Consider the following 20,583-nt stretch of genomic DNA (forward strand, 5'->3'; position numbering starts at 1 on the left):
TAGAACGTTTTCGCTGCAGGCCTTGGTGTGTTTTCATGATCATAGCATCAATGTTGCTGGTATTATTTACACACAGGAACTAGATGCAATTGACCATCTCCACATCAGTACCATTAATGCAGACTGGTGCATGTACTCCACCCTGCTTCCTGAAATTGATGATCACCTTTGTTTTGCTATGATTGCAATATGGGTTATTATCTTAACACTATGCTACTAAGCTCTCCATCTCCTTCCTGTACTCTATTGTTTGAGATCTAGCACAGTATGGTGGTGTCACCAAGTGTCAAACTTGTAAATGGTGCTAGAACAGAATTTGGTTGCAAAGGGAATATTGTGAGAGTCTGAGATCGCTGCCCTGTAGAGCGCCGGCGTTGCAGATTATTGTGGAGGACGTTTTGTCACCTTTCCAAACTGACGAATCTATGAGTCAGGAAGCCAAGGATCCATTTGCAGTGCAGGGAAGCTGACTTAGATCCAGGAGTTTGTGGATGATTGTTGGAATGGTAGGGCAGAAGGCAGACCTATGGTCAATAAATAGGATTCTCACCAATGTTGTCCAGATGTGTCCATGTTACCCAGGTGTTCTTGGGATGAGTGTAGGACCAGTAAAGGAGACAGTGCCTGCAGTGGACAAGTTGCAGTTGTAGGTGAATTGCAGTGGATTAAGGATATCTGGAAGGCTGGAGTTGATATGCACCATGACCACCCTCCTATAGCACTCATAAGGTGGTTGTCAAAGCTACTGGACGTAGTCATTAAGGCACACTGCCTTGTTTTACTTTGGTACTGGGATTGAGAGTGATCTTAAAGCAGGCCAAATAGGGAGAGGTTAAAGATGCCTCTAAAGGTTCAGAGGACAGTCAGGGATTCCATCTGGCCCAGTGACTTTTCATACGTTCACTCTCAGGAAAGCCAATCTGACATCTGCGATGGTAACCGTGGGTACAGTGCACCCAAAGCTATTGGAACAAGTGATCTCATTCCATTTGACCTTCTGTTCAAAACAAGCATAGAGTGCATTACGTTTATTTGCAAGGGCTGTGATGTTGCCAGTGATTCTGCCTGACATTACTTTGCACCCCTTTGTAGCACGCAGGCCTTGCCACAATCAATGGGCAGCTGTGTGGTCAGTCTGAGACTATCTAGATCTTGAATGTCTCTTCTTTTTAGACCAATTTACTATTTATTTTCAATTTATGTACATCTTGGCTTTAAATTCTTGATGGGTACAGCATCACACAAATTGTAGCCTTTGCAGAAAGATTACTTTTGAACTTGGCACAGACCATGCCACTGTTACCATGTGAACGTGTCACTTTACCCCAAATGACACGGGTTTTATTTGCTTTACCATTAGGAGTGTTTACCACCAGGAGTAACAGTGTTGTTCTTTGCTTTGTAGACATAGGCACGTCTCTTGTCCCTGGCTTTGCAAAGTCTGTAATTAGATTTCCTGTAAAAGTCAGTCACAGGACTTGAACGTCTCAGACTTGGTCTTCATAAGGGGGTTTCATGGTTCATCCATGGTTTCAGGTTGGGTCCTTCAGCACTTGACTTCCTGTTGTCATGATTTTGCTGCACTGTGTCAATTTGTTCATGTCATTCAAAATATACAGCATCTGTGGAATGCGTGTCCAGCTGCAGGTCAACCACATCGGGCAGCTGGAGCTGTAGTTGGACTCATTCAGGAGTATCCATGACACCGAGAGCAGCGTAGATTGGAGATTCAGTGAGGTGGTCACACCCAAGGTGCAGTCAGTAAATAGTTGGTTGACACCAGGAAATGCAGTGTGTGCACAGATAGTGTGGCCCTTTCCCCACATTGGAAAAAAATAGTGGGCCAGGCAACATCTGAGCAGGCAATGGACAGGTAACTTCTCGGGTTGGTAGAGAACCTTCCCCTGTGATTCCCGCTGGGGAAATCTGGGGGAAACGTCTGTAGCACCATGACCGCCGCCGATTCACAGCAGGAACGGGTGGAGACGGAGATCAACACTGATAAAGACTATAGTTACAGGGACAGACAGGAATATCTGTTACCCCAAATGAGATACATGGATGGTATGGTGCTTTCTGGGTGCGAGACATGGATGTCTCTGCAGATACAGAACATTTTCAAGGGGGAAGGTGTAGCCAGATATCATTGTGCATATGGTAGACATAAGTAGAAAAAGCAATGAGGTCCTGCAGAGTAAATATAAAGCTAGGCAGGAGATTTTTTTAAAACAGCACCTCAAGGGGCAGAAATCTCTGCATTACTTTAGTGTTACTAGTGAGAGTAAGAATAAAGATAGTGCAGATGAATGCATGAATGGTGCAGGGAGAGGGTGATCTGTACAAGAAAGATGGGTTACACCCAAATTGGATGGGGATCGATATCCTGTTGGGGAAATTTGCTCGAAGTACCGAGGAAGGTGCAGTCATCAAGGCAGTAGTGAGGCAAAGAAGATTGAAACAAATACAGAAGTTTAAAAGCAAGTTCAGTCCATAGGACAGGCAGGACCATTGTAAGGAGTGGGTGAATAATTGCATTTATTATGAGCAAGAGTCCCGACATGTAAGGCAGGTGAACTCGGGCATGGATAGGAACATGGGACTGGGATATTATAGCTATTATTAAAACATGGCTGAGGGCGAGAGATCTGGCAGCGCATTGTTCTCAGGAATTTTGTGTATGTTTCTGGCTACCAGAAACGCCTAGAAAGATGCAAAAGCCTTTGGTAAGGGGCACAATATATTTATGATGATGTTTCAAGGGATGATCAATCTTTATTAGAGTGGAGAAACTAGATTCTCTTGTAACAGAAGAGGTTGAGGGGAGATGTGATATTTTAATGGTGTCTAGATAATTAAGAAAAGTAAAGCATTAAATTTTGTGACAGGTACTGAATGCCATCCTCACCAATCTGCCATTGCCCATGATAATATCTTTGCAAATCCCAACAGTACAGTCCTTGTGGAGGCCAAGTTCTTTACTCAGACTGAACACATCCTCAGTTACATTGCCAGCAATTCAATTATGGTACAAGAGACTCAGAACAAATTTGGCAGCTCAAAACTGGTCATCCGTGCGATATTGTAAACCAGCAGAAGCAACAGCAATGTACATCACCATAATCTGTAATGTCATGGCCAAACATATTACAATCGTCTCTCATTATGTTGGTCCAATTTTGTTTTTCACATTGCCCAGTTATGTCGTTGACAAAAAAGGATAAATCCAATTTAGCCACTTACTGTCCATGTAATATACTATAAATCACCTTATATATGAAAGGTTTTCTAGTGCTATCAAGCAATATACTCACCAATAACCTGTACAGCAATGCCAATTTTGGTTTAGTTAAGACCAATATCCTAATTTCATCACTATCTGGGTCTAACTATGGCCCCATGAGTAAGTGGATAGATAATGTGAGAATAACTACCCTAATAGTAAGACATTTCAAGTATGACATCAAGGAGCCATGAAAGCCAGAGTCAATGGGATTCAACTTAAAAACAAACGGTTTATATCATGGTTCACACAAAGGAAGATGGCAGTGGTTCCAAGCCCAGCTATCTTCAGATGCTTAATCAATCTTATTTTCATCTTGAGGTCAGAAGTGAGGAGGATAATTAACAATTGTGTAATACTCAATTCTACAGATAAAGCAGCCCATGCATATGTGCAGCTACACTTAAGTGTACTCAGGAATGTTATTAAGTGCCAAGTAACACTCACACCTTCGAAATGACAGCCCATAAGTCTATTTACCTATCCCTGACATTCAATGATATTATCATCGTCAAGTACCTCATCGAACAACACCCTGGGGGATACCACTGACAATATTACTTTTTCTCAGCAATATTAAACAAATGAGTTATCTTGGTTTAGAGATGTAGCATGAACTGTAATAAAATATGAAGATTTAACTGTAAAATCTCAACGTTAATTTGCATCCTAACCCGACACCAAATATTGAAGGAGCTGCACCAAGAGCAGCATCACTCACCCATCTCAATCAAAACTAGAAATCAACCTCGACCACAATAAACATCCAGGGTGGTGATGGTCAAACAGCATCATTCATTGCCATCTCAACACAATGGGCAAAGTCAGTCAAACGTCTTACTTCAATTGAAAGTGTATGGACACCAATGCTCAAACACACCGTATTATTCAAATAAAAACTAGCAGGATAATTCTTAAGGGACTTCATACGTTGGGAAATGTAATAGATAGAACAAAAAATAATTTGATAGCATACTCATCTAAAACTGAAGAGTAATTGTAACATAAGCACAAGTGCATAAATGCTGATAAAATCTGCATTTATATATTTTCAAAAAAATTGTTTCCACATTTTAATAAAGAACTCTACAATACTTAATCTAATTTTTAAAAAAGCACCAGGAAGCATCTTAAAGAGAGACATATTTATTACAACACCAAGTATGCCTGCAGTGAATTATTTAAACCAAAGTACAAGCCTACCAGTTGTGGAATACGAAATCATGTGAAGCTGACCACATAACCAACGAGTGACGTGTTTATTATGTTGTCTGGATTCACAAGTTTCCAAAATTAATTTGAGTCAAAATGTCAGAGTGGGAGATAAAGCTGATCATAACATTAATCCCAAAATTCATACTGCAGTAGCTTTAGCTTTAAAGGTTTTATAAATATTACAAGAGAGAATGGAGCGTATTTACAACATATGTTAAAGAGATTTAATGGCAGCAAAACAATGTCATAAACCCACCTCCACATATTTGGAGGAATTACGCAATTCTTAAAGTCACTGTTAACTTAATTGAGTAAAACCCAGTAAAGATAATTGATCCCACAATATCTGGCCCAAAAGAGAGCCTTTGATATTGTGGCGAGTTTTCTATTGTTAGTTCTACATGTTGTCCCATATTTTAGCTCCATGGATGAGCGATCATGGTATGTTCTCTCCTTTTCATTAACAGTGACATGATTCTTCCAATAAAAGGTAGACTAGGATGCATTGTTCCATAGGGATATATGAGCATTTTACAATTTGTGGTGCCATGGATCTCAGAAGCTAATGAATTAATTTTGCTTGTCAATTTAATGATAAATTTCTCACTTCAGTCCAGGGATCTTTGCCTGTGCTTATTCAGCACCAAGTCAGTCCTGGAACAAGTAATAATCCCCAAAGTTATCCCTGAAGATGTTTGTCACAAACAATAGAAAAGATCATGCAAAGTGGATCACTATATTTAGCAAAAGTAGAAAAAGTACATTCAGTCACATAAGGTAATTGGGGGAATTTAATTGTCCTACAAATTAAAGAAGGTAATGTGTTCCTTTTTCTGAAAACCAGTTATCTTAAAAGTTTCTTAAAGCACCTCAAAAATAACGTGAGAAATATAAACTGGACTTAGACTTTTTATGTTTATTTTTTTAAGAAACAACCTGTCAACACAAGGAATTAAATCTAAATCTCAATAAAGACAAATTCAAATGAACTGCGAATTGAATGGTCATTCATCTTGCTGGTCACGATAAGATTTAGCTATTTAACAACAAGTAATGGGACAAAATGTACAGCTTTTAAGTCCCATTAAAAATAAAATTGTACTACTAGCCCTATTCACTTACTACTTTTACAATCCATTCCAACAAGATGATCAATGTTTTTATTAGATGATCAATGTTTTTATTTGAGACCGTCATCACGTCACATCTGTAACACAGCATAAGATTGGGTAACCAAGGGCAATTACAATGCAGCAAAATAGCAGGCAACAAAGACAATGCAAAGAATAACTTGCTTTACAAGATGTAGTCCAGTTCATAGCGGACATGTGTATTTTTGTCATCATTAAAGATCCTTGGGTAATGTGCAATAAGAGCATCCTGTGAACCAATGTATATCGAGTTGTAGATCTTCCAGTACACATCACGTACTTTTCTGGCTGGATGGAACAAGCCCTTTCAAAAAGAAGAAAGGTAAAACTTTACTAAGTTGCTAACGGGTCAATGAGTATTTCAATGAGAAACCACAAAAAAATTGTTTAAAGCCAAAATTATTTCAGGAATAATACTAGTGAAAAACTCAATGAAAGGATTGAAATATTTAAATTATTGTGCTTTCAAAGTGCAACATGCAGTACAGATGAATTAAATCAGATTGGCAAAGTGGATGATTGAATCTAAGTGTGTAGTTTATTAACCTTCAATTCCATAACATTTGTCTTATACCCTGGGAAAGCATTGTGTCATGTTGAAAACCAGGAAAGCAATTACTCTAATATGCTTTGTAAATCTTCACCAGTATTAGTTTGTGGGACTGCAATTTCTTAAAAGTAGTAGGACATTCGTTTGCACCAAGGATAAAATGTATTACTGTGAGAAAGTCAAGGGGGTAAAAAGCTTGTGCCGTAGTCACTCATGCACCTTTTTGATAATATCAGAGGTGACATGCAAGGACATTTCCAGAAGTGTGTTAGGATAAAGATACTTGCAAAAGTTATTACATATCTTGTGAAAGTGGTAGACTGACAATTTTGTACTCAGAACAAATATAATCCAAGTATATCACAGGGAAGTGATTTGAACTTACCTGTAAACAATATTGTAGCATTCTGCAAGGTCCTAATGCGACCCTTAGACCCTCCAATGCCCCCATTACTGCCTGGATAACATGTGGTGATGTCTCAAAAACATTTGGCCATACATAATTTAGCAAGTGATTTAGAGCATCTTCACAGCCAAATCCATATACTCCCAGGGACATGTGCTGCACAACTGCACTAGCTGTCTGTCTATGAACCAGGTCTCTAAAGTAGAGAAGACAAAAACACATTAACCTGTTATTGCAAGTTTTGTGTCACTGAACAACAAAACATTTGTTAAAATGAACATTTAAAAATCAAAATTCTTTGAAAGCAAACTGCAGATACAGTAAATGAAGAACTGTAAGGTTTTCCCATCATTACTTTTGTTATTTAGATTGACAACCACCATTTAAAACCCCCCAGTTGTCTTCGAAATGGAAAAGCAGCCTGCACCAGACTATAAATGGCTACAAGGGTTAAGCAACTCGGGTAATGTGCAAGTTGAGCTTGAAGAGGAAGGAGCAAACAGAGATCAGCATTTTACTAAAGTGAAGCTCTAATATTTGTCTCAGACACAATTTTGTCAAGAAGATTATGAGTGCTGCCAGACTATTACGAAACAAGACAGTCATGTAGAAGTGAAACTGATTATCATTAAATTCACCTCTTGCTTGTAGATGATGTCACCTAAATTATATATGAACAAGGAACAGAAGGGGGTCCCCATTGATTAACTCTTACTGCCCAATAAGTGAAACAAGCAAAAATGGGAGCAGAAAGTGGCACAGTGGCGCAGCGGTAGAGTTGGTGCATTGCAGCACCAGAGACTAGGCTTCGATCCTGCCTACAGGTACAGTCTGTCCGTTCTCTCTGCGTTTATGTTCTCCCTGTGACCGCGTGGCCATTCTCTAGGTGCTCCAGTTTCCTCCCACACTCCAAAATTGTTCCGGTTTCTAGGTTAATTGGCTTCTGTAAATTGTCTCAGGTGTATAGGAATAAGTTGGAGTACAGTGTGATTGCTGGTCGGCGCGGACTCGGTGAGCCGAAGGACCTGTTTCCTTGCTGTACCTCTAAAATCTAAAGCACTGCCAATGTACCATCAATACTAGAAGTAGTAAAAATGCTAAGCAGAAAAGGATGTTATGAATAAAATGTATTGGGATATGGGCACCAATGACAAAGTCCATTCAAAGATTTCAAGAATAACAAGGCAGTAATTAATCGAGAAAGTAATTAATCACATAATGAAGCAGTGTTGCAGACGTGACGTTGATGGACAATGCTACTCTCAACAATAATTTAGAGCTATGGCAACGATACGGATCAAATACTGGATATTTTAGCATGAACATGCTGGTGAAAAATGAGTACTGTAAATTATGGATTTGCTGCAATGGGTAACTGCATGTTCAGAAGTTGGGATGTGGCCAAGGAAGTAGATGCTGAGAAGCCTGAAAATAACAAAGGGTTGGGTAGAGAAAGGGGAAATCACAATGTAGGGGGAAAAGAGAACAGAAAAAGCTCTCTTTTCAGGCTGAGGCAGTTGTGCCCGTAATCTAAATGTTAGAGGTTAAAGGCATATGACCACATCTAACCCAACACTTTGAGAATTATGTTTACTACTCAAAATACAAGTAAACAAATAGAGGTTTCTATTACTTAATTTTGAAATGTATTCCACAACTAACATGGAAAGTAAAATGTTAAGATACCAGTTGTCACAATTTAAAATTAAACTCACCTGTCCATTAAAGCATCTTCAAGCAATGGTGTAACTGCGTAAATATAATCTTTTCCCATTTCTCCTATATACTCAAATAAGAATGAAAGAGATTTAAGCACACCATTTTGCACATTCAGCTCAGGAACTCTATACTCATTCATCAACGCAGGAAGCACCGTGAATGGGGAACATGTTTCTGCCACAATAGCAATGGCTACTGTGGTACAGACCCTGTTCTGACGTTCTTGCACCTTCAAGTTATTCAACAGCGTGGCCAGTACATCATGTGGACTGAAAGGAAAGAAAACAAATGAAAATTCCCATCTGAAATGTGACTTTTATATTGTAAACATCATTAGATATTTTAAGTGTAATAAAGAAAACATTTTTAATGCAATTTAACATAATGGGAAAACTAGCAAATGAACTTTTGATTTTACTTGAATTTAATAAGGAATCTGAGATTTTTTCTAGGTACATCATTCCACTTTACATCTTTTACAGTTACAAGTAAATCAACAATAAATGAAATTTGCCACAAATACAATAAACCAAAACTAAGCATTAACAACCGAGTCTATTGTTGCCATAATCAACTCTCACAAAACGTACCCAATAGCCTTTGCAATGTAGCCAAAAGTGTTTACTGTTGCTCTTCTGATGGCTTTTTTGTGCGCCTTCAAAAGTTCTAACAATTCAAAGCAGATCCTCATCCATTCACGAGCTGATACATACTCTGCGCCTCTGAATAAAAGATAGACATTCAGAAACAGGAAGTAAAACATCCCCATATAATTGTTGATCAGCATTAAAACAAGCAATCTTAAATTAGTTTTCACTCCATTTCCAAGTACCAACTTTTCAAATCACAGCAAACAGGAATTTACTCATTTTCTGGATTTGAATTCCCTCCGGTTACAGTATCGAAATTACATTCTCATTTTCTACAAGTCACATTTGATCAAATACCAAAAACGTTGGTTGCTAATTTCTCAAGAAGACTAAAGAAAATAACATGTTTATTTAGTCAGACGGTTACTCAGCTAATTACCTATCTGCAATTCGTCCAACCAGGTCAATGCAGTTCTCCTGAACCTTTTCATGCCTGTTCTTCAGAATTGGAGTAAGTCGTGGAAGCAAGTCCTTAATGGGTGGAGTCATTTTATGCATACCTGTATATTAAAATGCAGAACCGTTTATGAAGTTCTTTACAAATATTTCTTCAGATTAATTGAAAATAAACATTCTGAAATTAAATGATAGCCATACCTATAACATTTACAATGGCTTTTAGCGCTCCCAAAATACTACCCAAAACTTCAGGATACTCTTCACCCAGGTATTCATATAGAACCACACCCAAGTGGCCCATCAGTTTTTCCTACAAATAAAAGGTTTGTATATATTAGATCACATGAGTTAGACAGAATACATTGAAAACTAAATTAATCGTAGCTAAGAATATCTAATATGCTCTGAAAAGTTATCCATACCTCCTGACAGGTCTTCATGACAACTGCAATCCGAGAGATTAGATCTGCAGCCTGCTGTCGCACTTTGGCAGATTTATTGTTCAGGCGCCACAATACTGTTCCACAAATCTGTGGCAAATAGGGCTTTACACGCTTACCCAATGCATTTACCACTGTACCAAAACCATTCAACATTACAGAATCCTATGGAGAAAAATCAATGAATTAATGTATGAAAGGTAACAAAGCACAAAGGAGTATGTACAATGGTTGAACAGATTAAAAGTCATGCTGTGCATTTATCCCGTTTTAACAGTAGGAAAAAACAAAATACAATTGAAGAACTCAAGGTGCAGCAGAAAGTAAACAGCTCAAGGATTTGCATTGTTGCTTGAAATACATTGTTTTCAGTAACATTACTTAAAATTTGAAGGCAGTTGAATGTACACATAAAACACACCTCAGTTGTCTGTTCCTGGAATGCATACAATATGCCATCAATGAGCTGTTCTTCTAATTTGTGGTCAATATCTGCAGCTCCCAAGTTACCCATGATCTTTTCAATGGTTTCCATCACCATTTTTCTGTATTGCTCAGCTTCATCTTTTAAGTCATCAACAATCCTGGAGATAATTTCTGCTGCTCCGACCTTATTTGCAAGCTCCACGGTGGTATCTACGAGCTGTCAAGAATAGAAATATAAAAATGTAATCACATGTATCTAAAGCTTTACTTCTGTTACCTCAACTGAAATCTTCAACAAGTGGTGGTAGCAGTTGATTCCTGGAAGATCATTTCAAAAGTATATTAAAAAACTGCCTAAACTAAAAAGTTACAAATCAGTCTTCTCAGTCTGGACTGAGAACAGCATCACTTGGTCAAACTTTGTCTTCAAACGAAAATTAGAAAAGTGACAATGTGCTGTCCAGTTACATTGAATTTTAATGCCTACTGTAATCTTTCCAGGAAATCAAATGACTGCAAACCTGCCCACATTTTTTCCCTCCAGAAAACAAAGACAACTGTGACTGTCTACCTTTAAATAGTGCCAAATGCAACTTAGAAAATGCAATTTTCCTGAAAAAAAGCATGCCAACTTACAATTAAATAAAATGCCAATGCATCCAATGTGACCTTGTAATAAATATACCTTCCAAAATCTTAATTATCTCCTCCAAAGCCAATATGCTTGAATCTATAACAATAAGCATCTAATATGCTTGAATTGGCCAAAAGTAGCGATTTAATATTTTTACCTGTTTGATATCAATGTCCATCCCTAACAGGTATTGACCCCATCCCGCGTTTATGTGCCTGAATATAATCTACTCGTTTTTACATACCTCGTTAACTTAAATTAATTAATTTTCTGTGTCTTTTGAGAATACTTTTCCCCCCATGTTACATATGATACCTTTATTCCCTGGAGTCCATGTAGTTAACTGCAATATTAATTCTGCTTTTTATTCGTCAATGGGCTTATTTTTAATAAGTCAGGCATATGTTATCCTAATGTCCATTGAATACCTGCACAAAACTGTTTTACCTGTCTGTAGTTTCTCCTGTCCAAAGCCATTCGATGTTGCCAAAAGTGCTTGAAGAATGGAGGAAGGATTTCAGTTTTGATGTAGTTGGCTTCCACACCATCCGTTCCACAACATTGTTTCACCACCTACAAGCAATGGATATAATTACCAGGAGCTTGAGCGAGTGGTTAAATGGGTTTTTAATTAATGGAAAATTAGGGAGACTTAAACTTATTTCTTAATTAAAGGAATAATCAGAGGTTAGATCTTGCATGAAACAATGTGTTCTTAGTTTACAGACTACTTATAACAGTAACACTCATTTACTAAATAAGCAGCCATGTCAGCACCATAATAACAAAGCATATTAGGAAAAATGTTGCACTCGGGACTCAAGAATGCTTAAACCAAAATATTTTAAAAGCAGTGGCAATGTATCATCTTTTAGTTTTCTAACCATGCAAGTTCAAAGAACATTAATGCCAGAAGTTGATCGACATCTTCATGTCTATGAACTCAAAGCACAAAACTATAGTATTGATAAAACAGATTTTGCCCAACTCAAATATGTTCACGACAACAAGTTGTTCCAAATCGCTTCTTTAAAAAACACTTAAAACATCAAATGAATCATACAACACGCTAAGGCCATTCACATATGCACCCGATCTTTGAAAGATCTATCCAATTAAACCCATGACCCTTCTCCAGTCCCACAGTCCTGAAAATGTTTCTCATTCATGATATGCATCAATTCGATTTAGAATGTTAGACATGACGAAAAGATAACATCGAGATGTAAAAAGTTAACAAGACCCAATGTTTAGTCACCTCAAGTTATTAAGAACATTGAATAAAATATCACCACACAATGCTTACAAACTTACCTTGAGTACAATTTTTTTCATTTCTTCATCAGGAGACTGAAACTCTCGGATAAGGATCAACATCACTTCTCGTGTATAGTAGTTAGCATATTCAGCATCCATAAGGGGAATCAGGTAACCAATAGCCTTCAAAAAGGCAGCCAAACCCTAGAACACACCAGGTTAATATTAAGTGTTGGAAACTAATAGGCAAGTATTTAAACAAACATATCCTGATTTTTAAAAATGGCAAACGTTGGTTGAAACTAGAATTCTCTACCAAGTTGCACACCACCGAAGGAGAAAACACAAAGTGAAGGACAAATGATTATACATTTCAAGGGAGAAATATATGATGGCCAATATATCTGAATGGCTGAATCAACTAATCATAGTGAAATGTAATAAAAAGGAACTACAGATGCTGGTTTACACCAAAGATAAACACAAAATGCTGGAATAATTTAGTGTATCAGGCAGCATCTCTGGAGAATATGGATCAGTGACATTTGGTGTTGGGACTCTTCTTCCGACCGATTGCAGTTGTGAGTAAGAGGGGAGGGAGAAAATAAAAACATCAACAGACAAGGAGATTTCCTGATAGGCCCACTGTTGGCTAGAGACGGTGTAAGCCCAGATGCGAAGGAGGCGGCAGAATTGAGAATGGGGGATAATGTCTCTGCAAAGGGCAAGTGGAAGGAAGTGTAGTCGGCAGGTTTGCGGTAGATATCAGTTGATAGACTGTCTCATGTGATGGAGACAAAGGGGAGAGAGGTGTCAGAGATAGCCCAGGAGAATGAGGGCAGGGTGGAAGTTAGTGGTGGTTACTGGATCCCATGAGTTCTGCACAGGTGCAGGAGGCAGCCCCAAAGCAGGTGTCGATGTGGCGGTGAAATAGTTGGGGATATTACCAGTGGACGCCTGGAACAAAAAGGCGGGCTGAGCACATTTATATGTGCAACATCTCTTCTCTGTATTTTTAACACAATGTAAAAGAAAATCAGATTCTAAAAACATGAACCAGATTGACTGTTTTAAGTTCCTTCATATTTGTTGTGATAGGTTATGTAATTGCACTGAATGTTTATTTGCTCACTAACAATTGTCAAAATCACAAAGATGTACAAAATTATGTTCATGAAGTCATTCTTACTTTGCCTCTGTGCTGTCGAATACCTTTCCACAATGGTTTCAGAACAGAGTCAAATGACTCAATACCATATGGAGTTGCAGCTTCAGCCAAGGCAGCAATAGCCAGAGCACTGATGGTTCGTACCTTCTGCTGCTCATCAACCAGACCTGTGGGGGAAAAAATATACATTTCATATGAACGAATTATGCATTCATTCAACTTCAGATATATAAACTAAAATCACCACTTAAAATTATAAAAATATCTTTGTTACAGATTATGTTAAGAACCCATTTATGTCATCAATACGTACCGTGTTCAATAATCTCAACCAAGCTCCTCAAATGAGGCAAGATGGCACAACCCATAAGGATGGCAATCTGCTGCACAATTTTGATTCCTGTGTGCCTAGCTTGCCATGATTTCTTGCTCTTACACACAGCTTTAAGAAAGGGCAACAGTGATGGAATACCCAGAGCAGAAGCAACAACGGCAAAGGCTCTCGCTGTTGTGTTTCTTACATATTCATCCATGTTATCAATATCAGGACGCATAGTAGAAATCATTGTGGCAAGACCTGCAGCCTAACAAAGCAGAACACAAACAAAATGTCAGTCCAATATAGTCATTTGAGTGTCTTGTTTCCCCCCTGTCTTATGGACAGGAAGATCAGTTTTCTGCATTACATTTTATTTTGGGTTCAATAATTTTTTTAAGGGACTGTATTCAGACCTTTGCTAAGTTAGAGATGATTTCTCTGCCTTCCACTCTTGCATAATAGTCTTCATCAATCAGCAATGGCTCAATAACCACAAGAATCTGTTAAAAAAAAGTCAACGTTTTGGTTAATAAAGCAACGTATAAATACATATCCCTCACTATCAAAACAGACAAGCCACACGGACAGTAGCTCCCAAATCCAAAGACTCCAACACCATGGGCAAGGGCTTCAGCCACATGGGGAAGGCATAAGCTGCATTTTGCTTCCAAATCACATTGTTCTGACTTGGAATTATCTTGCCAGTCTTTCATTGTTGTTGGATCTTAAATTCTGGAATTACTATCAGCACTGCGCAAGTACCTTTACCAGAAAGATCACAGCGTTTGAAGATGACATCTCAAGGGCAATTGGGAATAGACAATAAATACTGTCAGCATGTCTCACATCCCAGAAAATGAATGCACTAAAAATGTCATGCAACTTTGATTTTGTTTCTCCCACTGCACAAAGTTGATAAACTGAATAATTTGTTTTTGAAACACTAGTTAATCCATTATCAAGTTACCCACCATTAACATCCAGGAAGCCAAGACAGACAAAGTTAACCAACACTAACCCACCACTGTGACGATCAGAACAAGACAATTGTGGCTCTGACGTATGGCTCACTTCAAAGGTTTCCTGTCATTAAAAAAGCACGGAAAATGCGGGGTGGAATAGTCGGGCTCGTACAACCAATGTGCAACGATCAGGCTAAATATCTGATATCCAACTTTGTGGGTGTGCTATGGTTCAATGTCCAGCAGTAGTACAACATGACTCAACCCCACGGGATACATTGTTAGCATTAATAGGACCCAGCAGCCTTGCAATTTCTATCTCTAAGAATAAGAAATGACTTCACAAAAAAATAACTTCATCAGTCAATCTTGACATCAAAACTTGTTCTCTCTGCTGGGCAAAGATACTGGAGGAGCAAGATTGACCACTCGACCATAAAAACCGTAGTATGCCACGGCGCCATTTTAGTAGGCAGAAACTTGCAGAAACATTTAAAAAGAAAAATAACAAAAATCTGTGAGTTGATAGATGAGATATATTCTGCATTTTAATGGTATCATCACACATACTGTCCCCCAAAACACTGATTACACTGCAAGAGGGATAGCGAACGGCGGGTTTTGCCTACTAAAATGGCGGCCGTTCCGCTCCTTTGCGTACTACACTTCAGTATAGGCGATTTCAACGGAGTGGTTCATCTTGTTCCTCTAGTATCTTTGCTGCTGGGTAACAATCCAAGATTTTTTTTAAAAGAACATTGCAGAGCACCACAGAGCTTGGTTATATTTTATCATGGTGGTACAAACACGACCTGTGTAATTAGGATGGGGCAAACAAAATCGAGCCTTACCACTGTTACGCAGGACAAATGTTTTCTAAAAAGATAACTTAAGTTTACCTTAAACTGCATATGTCAAAAATTCACCCCACAACTCAAACATACCTTGTGGACGTATGGGCGGACTAAATCGTCTAACTTGTAGAGGATTCGGTCAATAACTTTAACCAGCAAGTGGCGCTCTTGATCTTCAAGCGTCGGGGACATCAGCAGTGGGAGAATTTGATTGAACAGGGGACCAGCTCCAAATTCTCTGGCTTTATCAGTTATTTGACGTAAAGCAGCCTTGTAGACGGAGTGAGTAAAAAAAATAATTAAAAACACATTATTTCCAGAATTACATGACTAGTTACAACTCAGGAAAAAAAATTAAGCCTACCTTTCTCATTGGAGGAGTGCCATTCTTTATCTTCAAAAGCAACTTCATTATCTTTCTTTCTTTTTGCTCTTCTGGACTCAGGGTTGATTCATCAACTTCAACCTAGTGAGTACCAATAAGAAAACAACCCCATTAGGTACCCAACCTTCATAAAACAGTTGCTTGCATGGTATTCTCATGTCATTTTTGAAAGAAAACATTTAACCAAAACAAAAGCACATCTGTACTGGATGCAAAAATTACATTATTTGGTTAGATTTTTTTATTTTAAAAAAAAATCACAGCTGGGTAAATATCCCTATCATTAAAAAAAGATGCTTTGTGCAAATAAATATGGAGATAGAAGTGACCAGCTATGCTTTCACGCTTCAGCAGTTCCTCGTTGTGGGCTAGTCAAGCAACTGTGAAGGGGGGTGAAGGTGTGTGTTGTTCATGGGGTTCAAATCCATCATCACCCATTTCAGTCAAAGCACAACATAATGGTGCTGGGGGCACAGAGTGAAAGAATGAATCTATTACCCAGATGACTTGTCTCTCTACCTTAATCATTCAATCGGTTACTATCCACTTCTTTCTGCCACTAGTTCCAAGATTTGATTACTAAAACCTCACCATATAATTTTAGGTTTCTCTAAAGTTTGCTTTCTGATCATTTATTCAGATTTGAACATTCCATATTAGGTCATTACCAAACCAGTTTCTAACTTCTAAGGAAATCGTAGAGCCCATTCCCAGTTTTCAAGTTTCTTCAGTTTTCTCCAATCTCCTGCTATGTAAAACCCTTCCTTCGTTTACCTGCCATAATAGCAGCCAAAGCTTCCAATGTTTTAAGCTCTTTCCACTTTGTTCCAGTTTTCCCCCAAAAGTCCCATTAAAAACTTCCCTGGCTGTACTTTCACAACCCCCAATACATTTTACCTTCTTTCCAAACCAGTGACCAATATTTTACCAAGATTAACTGCACTGGTGTCCTGCATATGACAAATAATACAAAACTGTCATGAGATCATACCAATTTATAAGTTACTATTCCAGTATGGAATTTTATCATTAAGAATTTTAAATGTTCATATAGAGACAATGACAAATATATTTGGAAGTAAATTACTTTACTATTGATGCAGCCTGAACACTGTTAATGTAATTTATTTGTCAACGATCTGTACCTCTGCCTCACAGCCTTATCTACCTTCAATGTAAATTACTATATTTTACTGGGAATTACAACATTCTCAACTATACTTACCAACAATTTATCAAAGTACTGGATGTCATCTGGCTTCAGGAATGGAAGATTACCAGAGGGCTGATCATTCATGTTCTTTGCTGAACGATCTTCAGACTGCATGTGGAAACCAGTTAGGCCTCCAAGTGGTGTTGGCGTTGCAGTCAGTTTACGAGCAGGTGTTCGAATTGGGACATAACCAGCTGGAGGTGGAAGGACCTGAAAGCATTACAAAGCAAGCTATTAACATTATTATCCACATATGATACTTACAATCCAGACAAAACAAGACAAGTAATGTTCCATTACCAATAATACACAAATGCTGGCATAACTCAATGGGACAAGCAGCACCTCTGGATAGAAGGAATGGATGATGTTTTGGGTCGAGACCCTTCTTCATTACAACGTTTGCCTTTAGTTTTAAAATATCTGATCTTCAAACTTTAAAATTTTGAAATAGTAACAAATAATTAACATTAAAAGTAGGTAAAGTAAATCAACCACCTGAATGACTTTTCCAATTCTTCACCAGTCCTCTTTGCTATAAAGCTGAAGATAATCCAGACATGTTCTCCAGCATCTAGTTTCATGTGTTTTATGTATTTTGTGTTTTTATGATTGTTGTCAGATCAATTGCCCTCCTGGGATAAATAAAGTTCTATCGTATTATATCTTGCTGTTCCACTGCTGTGCTGAATGGCAAGTTCAGCCACAGAGCAGATAGCAGAACATGATGCAGAGGTCCAAATCTTGCTCAGCTACAAACAGCTGATAACCGACTGTTCTCTACTAAACTGCCGGTTAACTTTCAGAGCAATATGGGGTTTTTTTCACAGAAATGTCAGCAGTAAGGAAGAAAATGAAATGTATTCATTTTGAGGGGACTAGAATATAAAAGCAAGGATGTAATGCTGAGGCTTCATAAGGTACTGGTCAAGCCACATTTGGAATATTGGAAGCAGTTTTGGGCCCCATTTCTGAGGAAGGATGTGTTGGAGTTACCATTAGAATAGAGATGAGGAGGAATTTCTTTAGCCAGAGGGTGGTCAATCTATGAAATTCATTGCCACAGTCAGTTGTGGACTCCAAGACATTAGGTATTTTTAAAACAGAGGTTGATAGGTTCTTGATTAGGAAGAGTCAAAGGTTATGGAAAGGCGGCGGCTCAGCGGTAGAGTTGCTGCTTTACAGCGCCAGAGACCCGGGTTTGATCCTGACAATGGGTGCTGTCTGTACGGAGTTTGCACGTTCTCCCTGAGACCGCATTGGTTTTCTTCGGGTGCTCCGATATCCTCCCACATTCCAAAGACGTGCAGGTTTGTAGGTTAATTGGCTTCTGTAAATTGTCCCCAGTGTGTAGGATAGAACGAGCAAGGATGATCGCTGGTCAGCGTAGACTTGGTGGGCCGAAGGGCCGGTTGCCACACTGTATCTCTAAACTAAAACTAAACTGAGACAGGAGAATGGGGTTGAGGAAAAAAATCGATCAATCATGATGGGATGGCAGTGTAGACTTGATGGGTCAAATGGCCTAACTCAGTTCCTATGTCTCATGGAAATAATAAAAGTAACGTCAGCAATATTATCTCCAAACAAGCCCAATGTTCTTTGTTAAGTACATACACTTTTTAAAAATGCAAAATTGCACAACGTTTAGACTACATTACCTTATAGCCTTCAGGGAACATTGCATCTAGTTCTTCATCTGTAAGTGGACGATTCCTTTCATCAATTTCACGTTCCCAACGCCAAGCCTGCAGTTGTTCAGGTGTCATGCTCATCAAGTGACCTACAAATTGATTTAAATATTGTTCCTTTAAACAATTTTTAACCATTTCAAAAAAATATATCAACTCCTTGTAGAATTCTATCCTTTCACAATTTCTCGATTTATTTATATTCCCAATAAACTCTTAGAGTAAAAGTCATACAGCATGGAAACAGGCTCTTTGGTCCAACTCCATGCCGACCAAGATGCCCATCTAATCAAATCTAATCCGATTTGCCTGTATTTGACCCACCTGCCTTTAAACATTTCCTAACCATGTACCTGTCCAAGTGTCTTTTAAAAGCTTTCAAGGTAAAAGCCTCAGCTACCTTCTCTGGCAGCTCATTCCATATACCCAGCACCTCGAGTGAAAAGGTTGCTCCTCTGGTTACGATTAAATCTTGCTCCTCTCAGGACAGCACGGTAGCACAGTAGTACAGCCGCTGCCTCACAGCTCCAGACACCTGGGTTTGATACTGACTACCGGTGCTGTGTGGAGTTTACACATTCTCCCTGTGGACTGCGTGATTTTTCTCCAGATGCTCCGGTTTCCTCCCAAATTCCAAAGACGTGCAGATTTGTAGGTTAATTGACTTCCGTAAATTGCCCCTAGTGTGTAGGACATAGAACTAATGTATGGGTGATCAATGGTTGGCGTGGACTCAGTGGGCCTGTTTCCATGCTACATCTCCAAACTAAAACCTTAAATTTATGTTCTCTGGTTCTTGGATCCCCTACTTTGGGTAAAAGACTGTGTGCATCCAGCCTACCTATTCCCCTCATGATTTTATACACGTATATCACCCTTTAGCCTCTTGCATTCCAAGAAACAGCTTGCCCAACATCTCCCTGTAGCTCAGCTGCCGAAATCCAAACAACATCCTCAGAAATTATTAGATTAAAATATACAGGATTCACTATGACTTGGTCGTCTAGAACTGTCTTAAAATGGCTTACTCATAGAAGACAGAGGGTTGTGGTGAAAGGTAGATATTCTGGCTGGAGGCCTGTGACCTATGCAGATCCACAGGGATCTGATGTTTTTGATATACAGGTGCTCCTCAACTAACAACAGGGTCACGTTCCGATAAACCCATCAGAAACTGAAAATAGTGCACGTCGAAATGTATTTAAATACACCTGATCATGTGGCCGGAAGCTAACAATGGGTCGCTGCCGTTGCCTAGCATTTGCACCATTGTAAAGTCAAAATATCATACGTCGAAGCATCGTTAGTCGGGGAGCACCTGCATATAAATGACCCATTTGTAAATGTAGGAAAATAACTGGTACAAATCAAAGGTATCACAAAATGCTGGAGTAACTCAGCAGGTCAGGCAGCATCTAGGGGGAGGGAATGGGTAACGTTTCGGGTCGAGACCCTTCTTCAGACTGATGTCAGGGGGGGCGGGACAAAGAAAGGATATAGGTGGAACAGGAATTTAGTGGGAAAACTGGGATGGGGAAGAGAGGGACAGAGGAGCTATTTAAAGTTATAGAAGTCAATGTTCAAACCGCTTGGCTGTACACTGCCCAAGCGAAATATGAGGTACTGTTCGTCCAATTTCCGGTGGGCCTCACTATGGCACTGGAGGAGGCCCATGACAGAAAGGTCAGACTGGGAGTGGGAGGGGGAGTTGAAGTGCTCAGCCACCGGGAGATCAGGTTGGTTAAGGCGGACAGAGTGAAGGTGTTGAGCGAAACGATCGCCGAGCCTGCGCTTGGTTTCGCCGATGTAAACAAGTTGACATCTTGAGCAGCGGATACAATAGACGAGGTTGGAGAAGGTGTAG

The 20,583-nt window shown here is 39.0% G+C and overlaps 1 protein-coding gene across 2 annotated transcripts in view; it reads right to left on the reverse strand.

The window, feature by feature from the left end:
• Positions 1 to 4,421: 4,421 nt before the first annotated feature.
• sf3b1 (splicing factor 3b, subunit 1) overlaps positions 4,422 to 20,583 on the reverse strand; it is a 51,669-nt gene continuing 35,507 nt past the window's right edge. For both annotated transcript variants that reach the window (XM_078404150.1, XM_078404151.1), the window contains 17 exons: positions 18,690 to 18,811; positions 17,041 to 17,238; positions 15,795 to 15,896; positions 15,521 to 15,700; positions 14,028 to 14,114; positions 13,609 to 13,879; positions 13,317 to 13,462; positions 12,185 to 12,331; positions 11,318 to 11,443; positions 10,232 to 10,453; positions 9,793 to 9,975; positions 9,569 to 9,680; positions 9,351 to 9,471; positions 8,912 to 9,043; positions 8,318 to 8,590; positions 6,582 to 6,798; positions 4,422 to 5,950 (listed from right to left, as the gene is read on the reverse strand). In XM_078404150.1, the coding sequence (XP_078260276.1) occupies positions 5,792 to 5,950; positions 6,582 to 6,798; positions 8,318 to 8,590; positions 8,912 to 9,043; positions 9,351 to 9,471; positions 9,569 to 9,680; positions 9,793 to 9,975; positions 10,232 to 10,453; positions 11,318 to 11,443; positions 12,185 to 12,331; positions 13,317 to 13,462; positions 13,609 to 13,879; positions 14,028 to 14,114; positions 15,521 to 15,700; positions 15,795 to 15,896; positions 17,041 to 17,238; positions 18,690 to 18,811 (2,798 nt within the window). In that variant the 3' untranslated portion in view covers positions 4,422 to 5,791. The remainder of the gene's footprint in view (positions 5,951 to 6,581; positions 6,799 to 8,317; positions 8,591 to 8,911; positions 9,044 to 9,350; positions 9,472 to 9,568; positions 9,681 to 9,792; positions 9,976 to 10,231; positions 10,454 to 11,317; positions 11,444 to 12,184; positions 12,332 to 13,316; positions 13,463 to 13,608; positions 13,880 to 14,027; positions 14,115 to 15,520; positions 15,701 to 15,794; positions 15,897 to 17,040; positions 17,239 to 18,689; positions 18,812 to 20,583) is intronic.

Source organism: Rhinoraja longicauda, chromosome 8 (genome assembly GCF_053455715.1).
Source record: "Rhinoraja longicauda isolate Sanriku21f chromosome 8, sRhiLon1.1, whole genome shotgun sequence".
Lineage (NCBI taxonomy): Eukaryota > Metazoa > Chordata > Chondrichthyes > Rajiformes > Arhynchobatidae > Rhinoraja > Rhinoraja longicauda.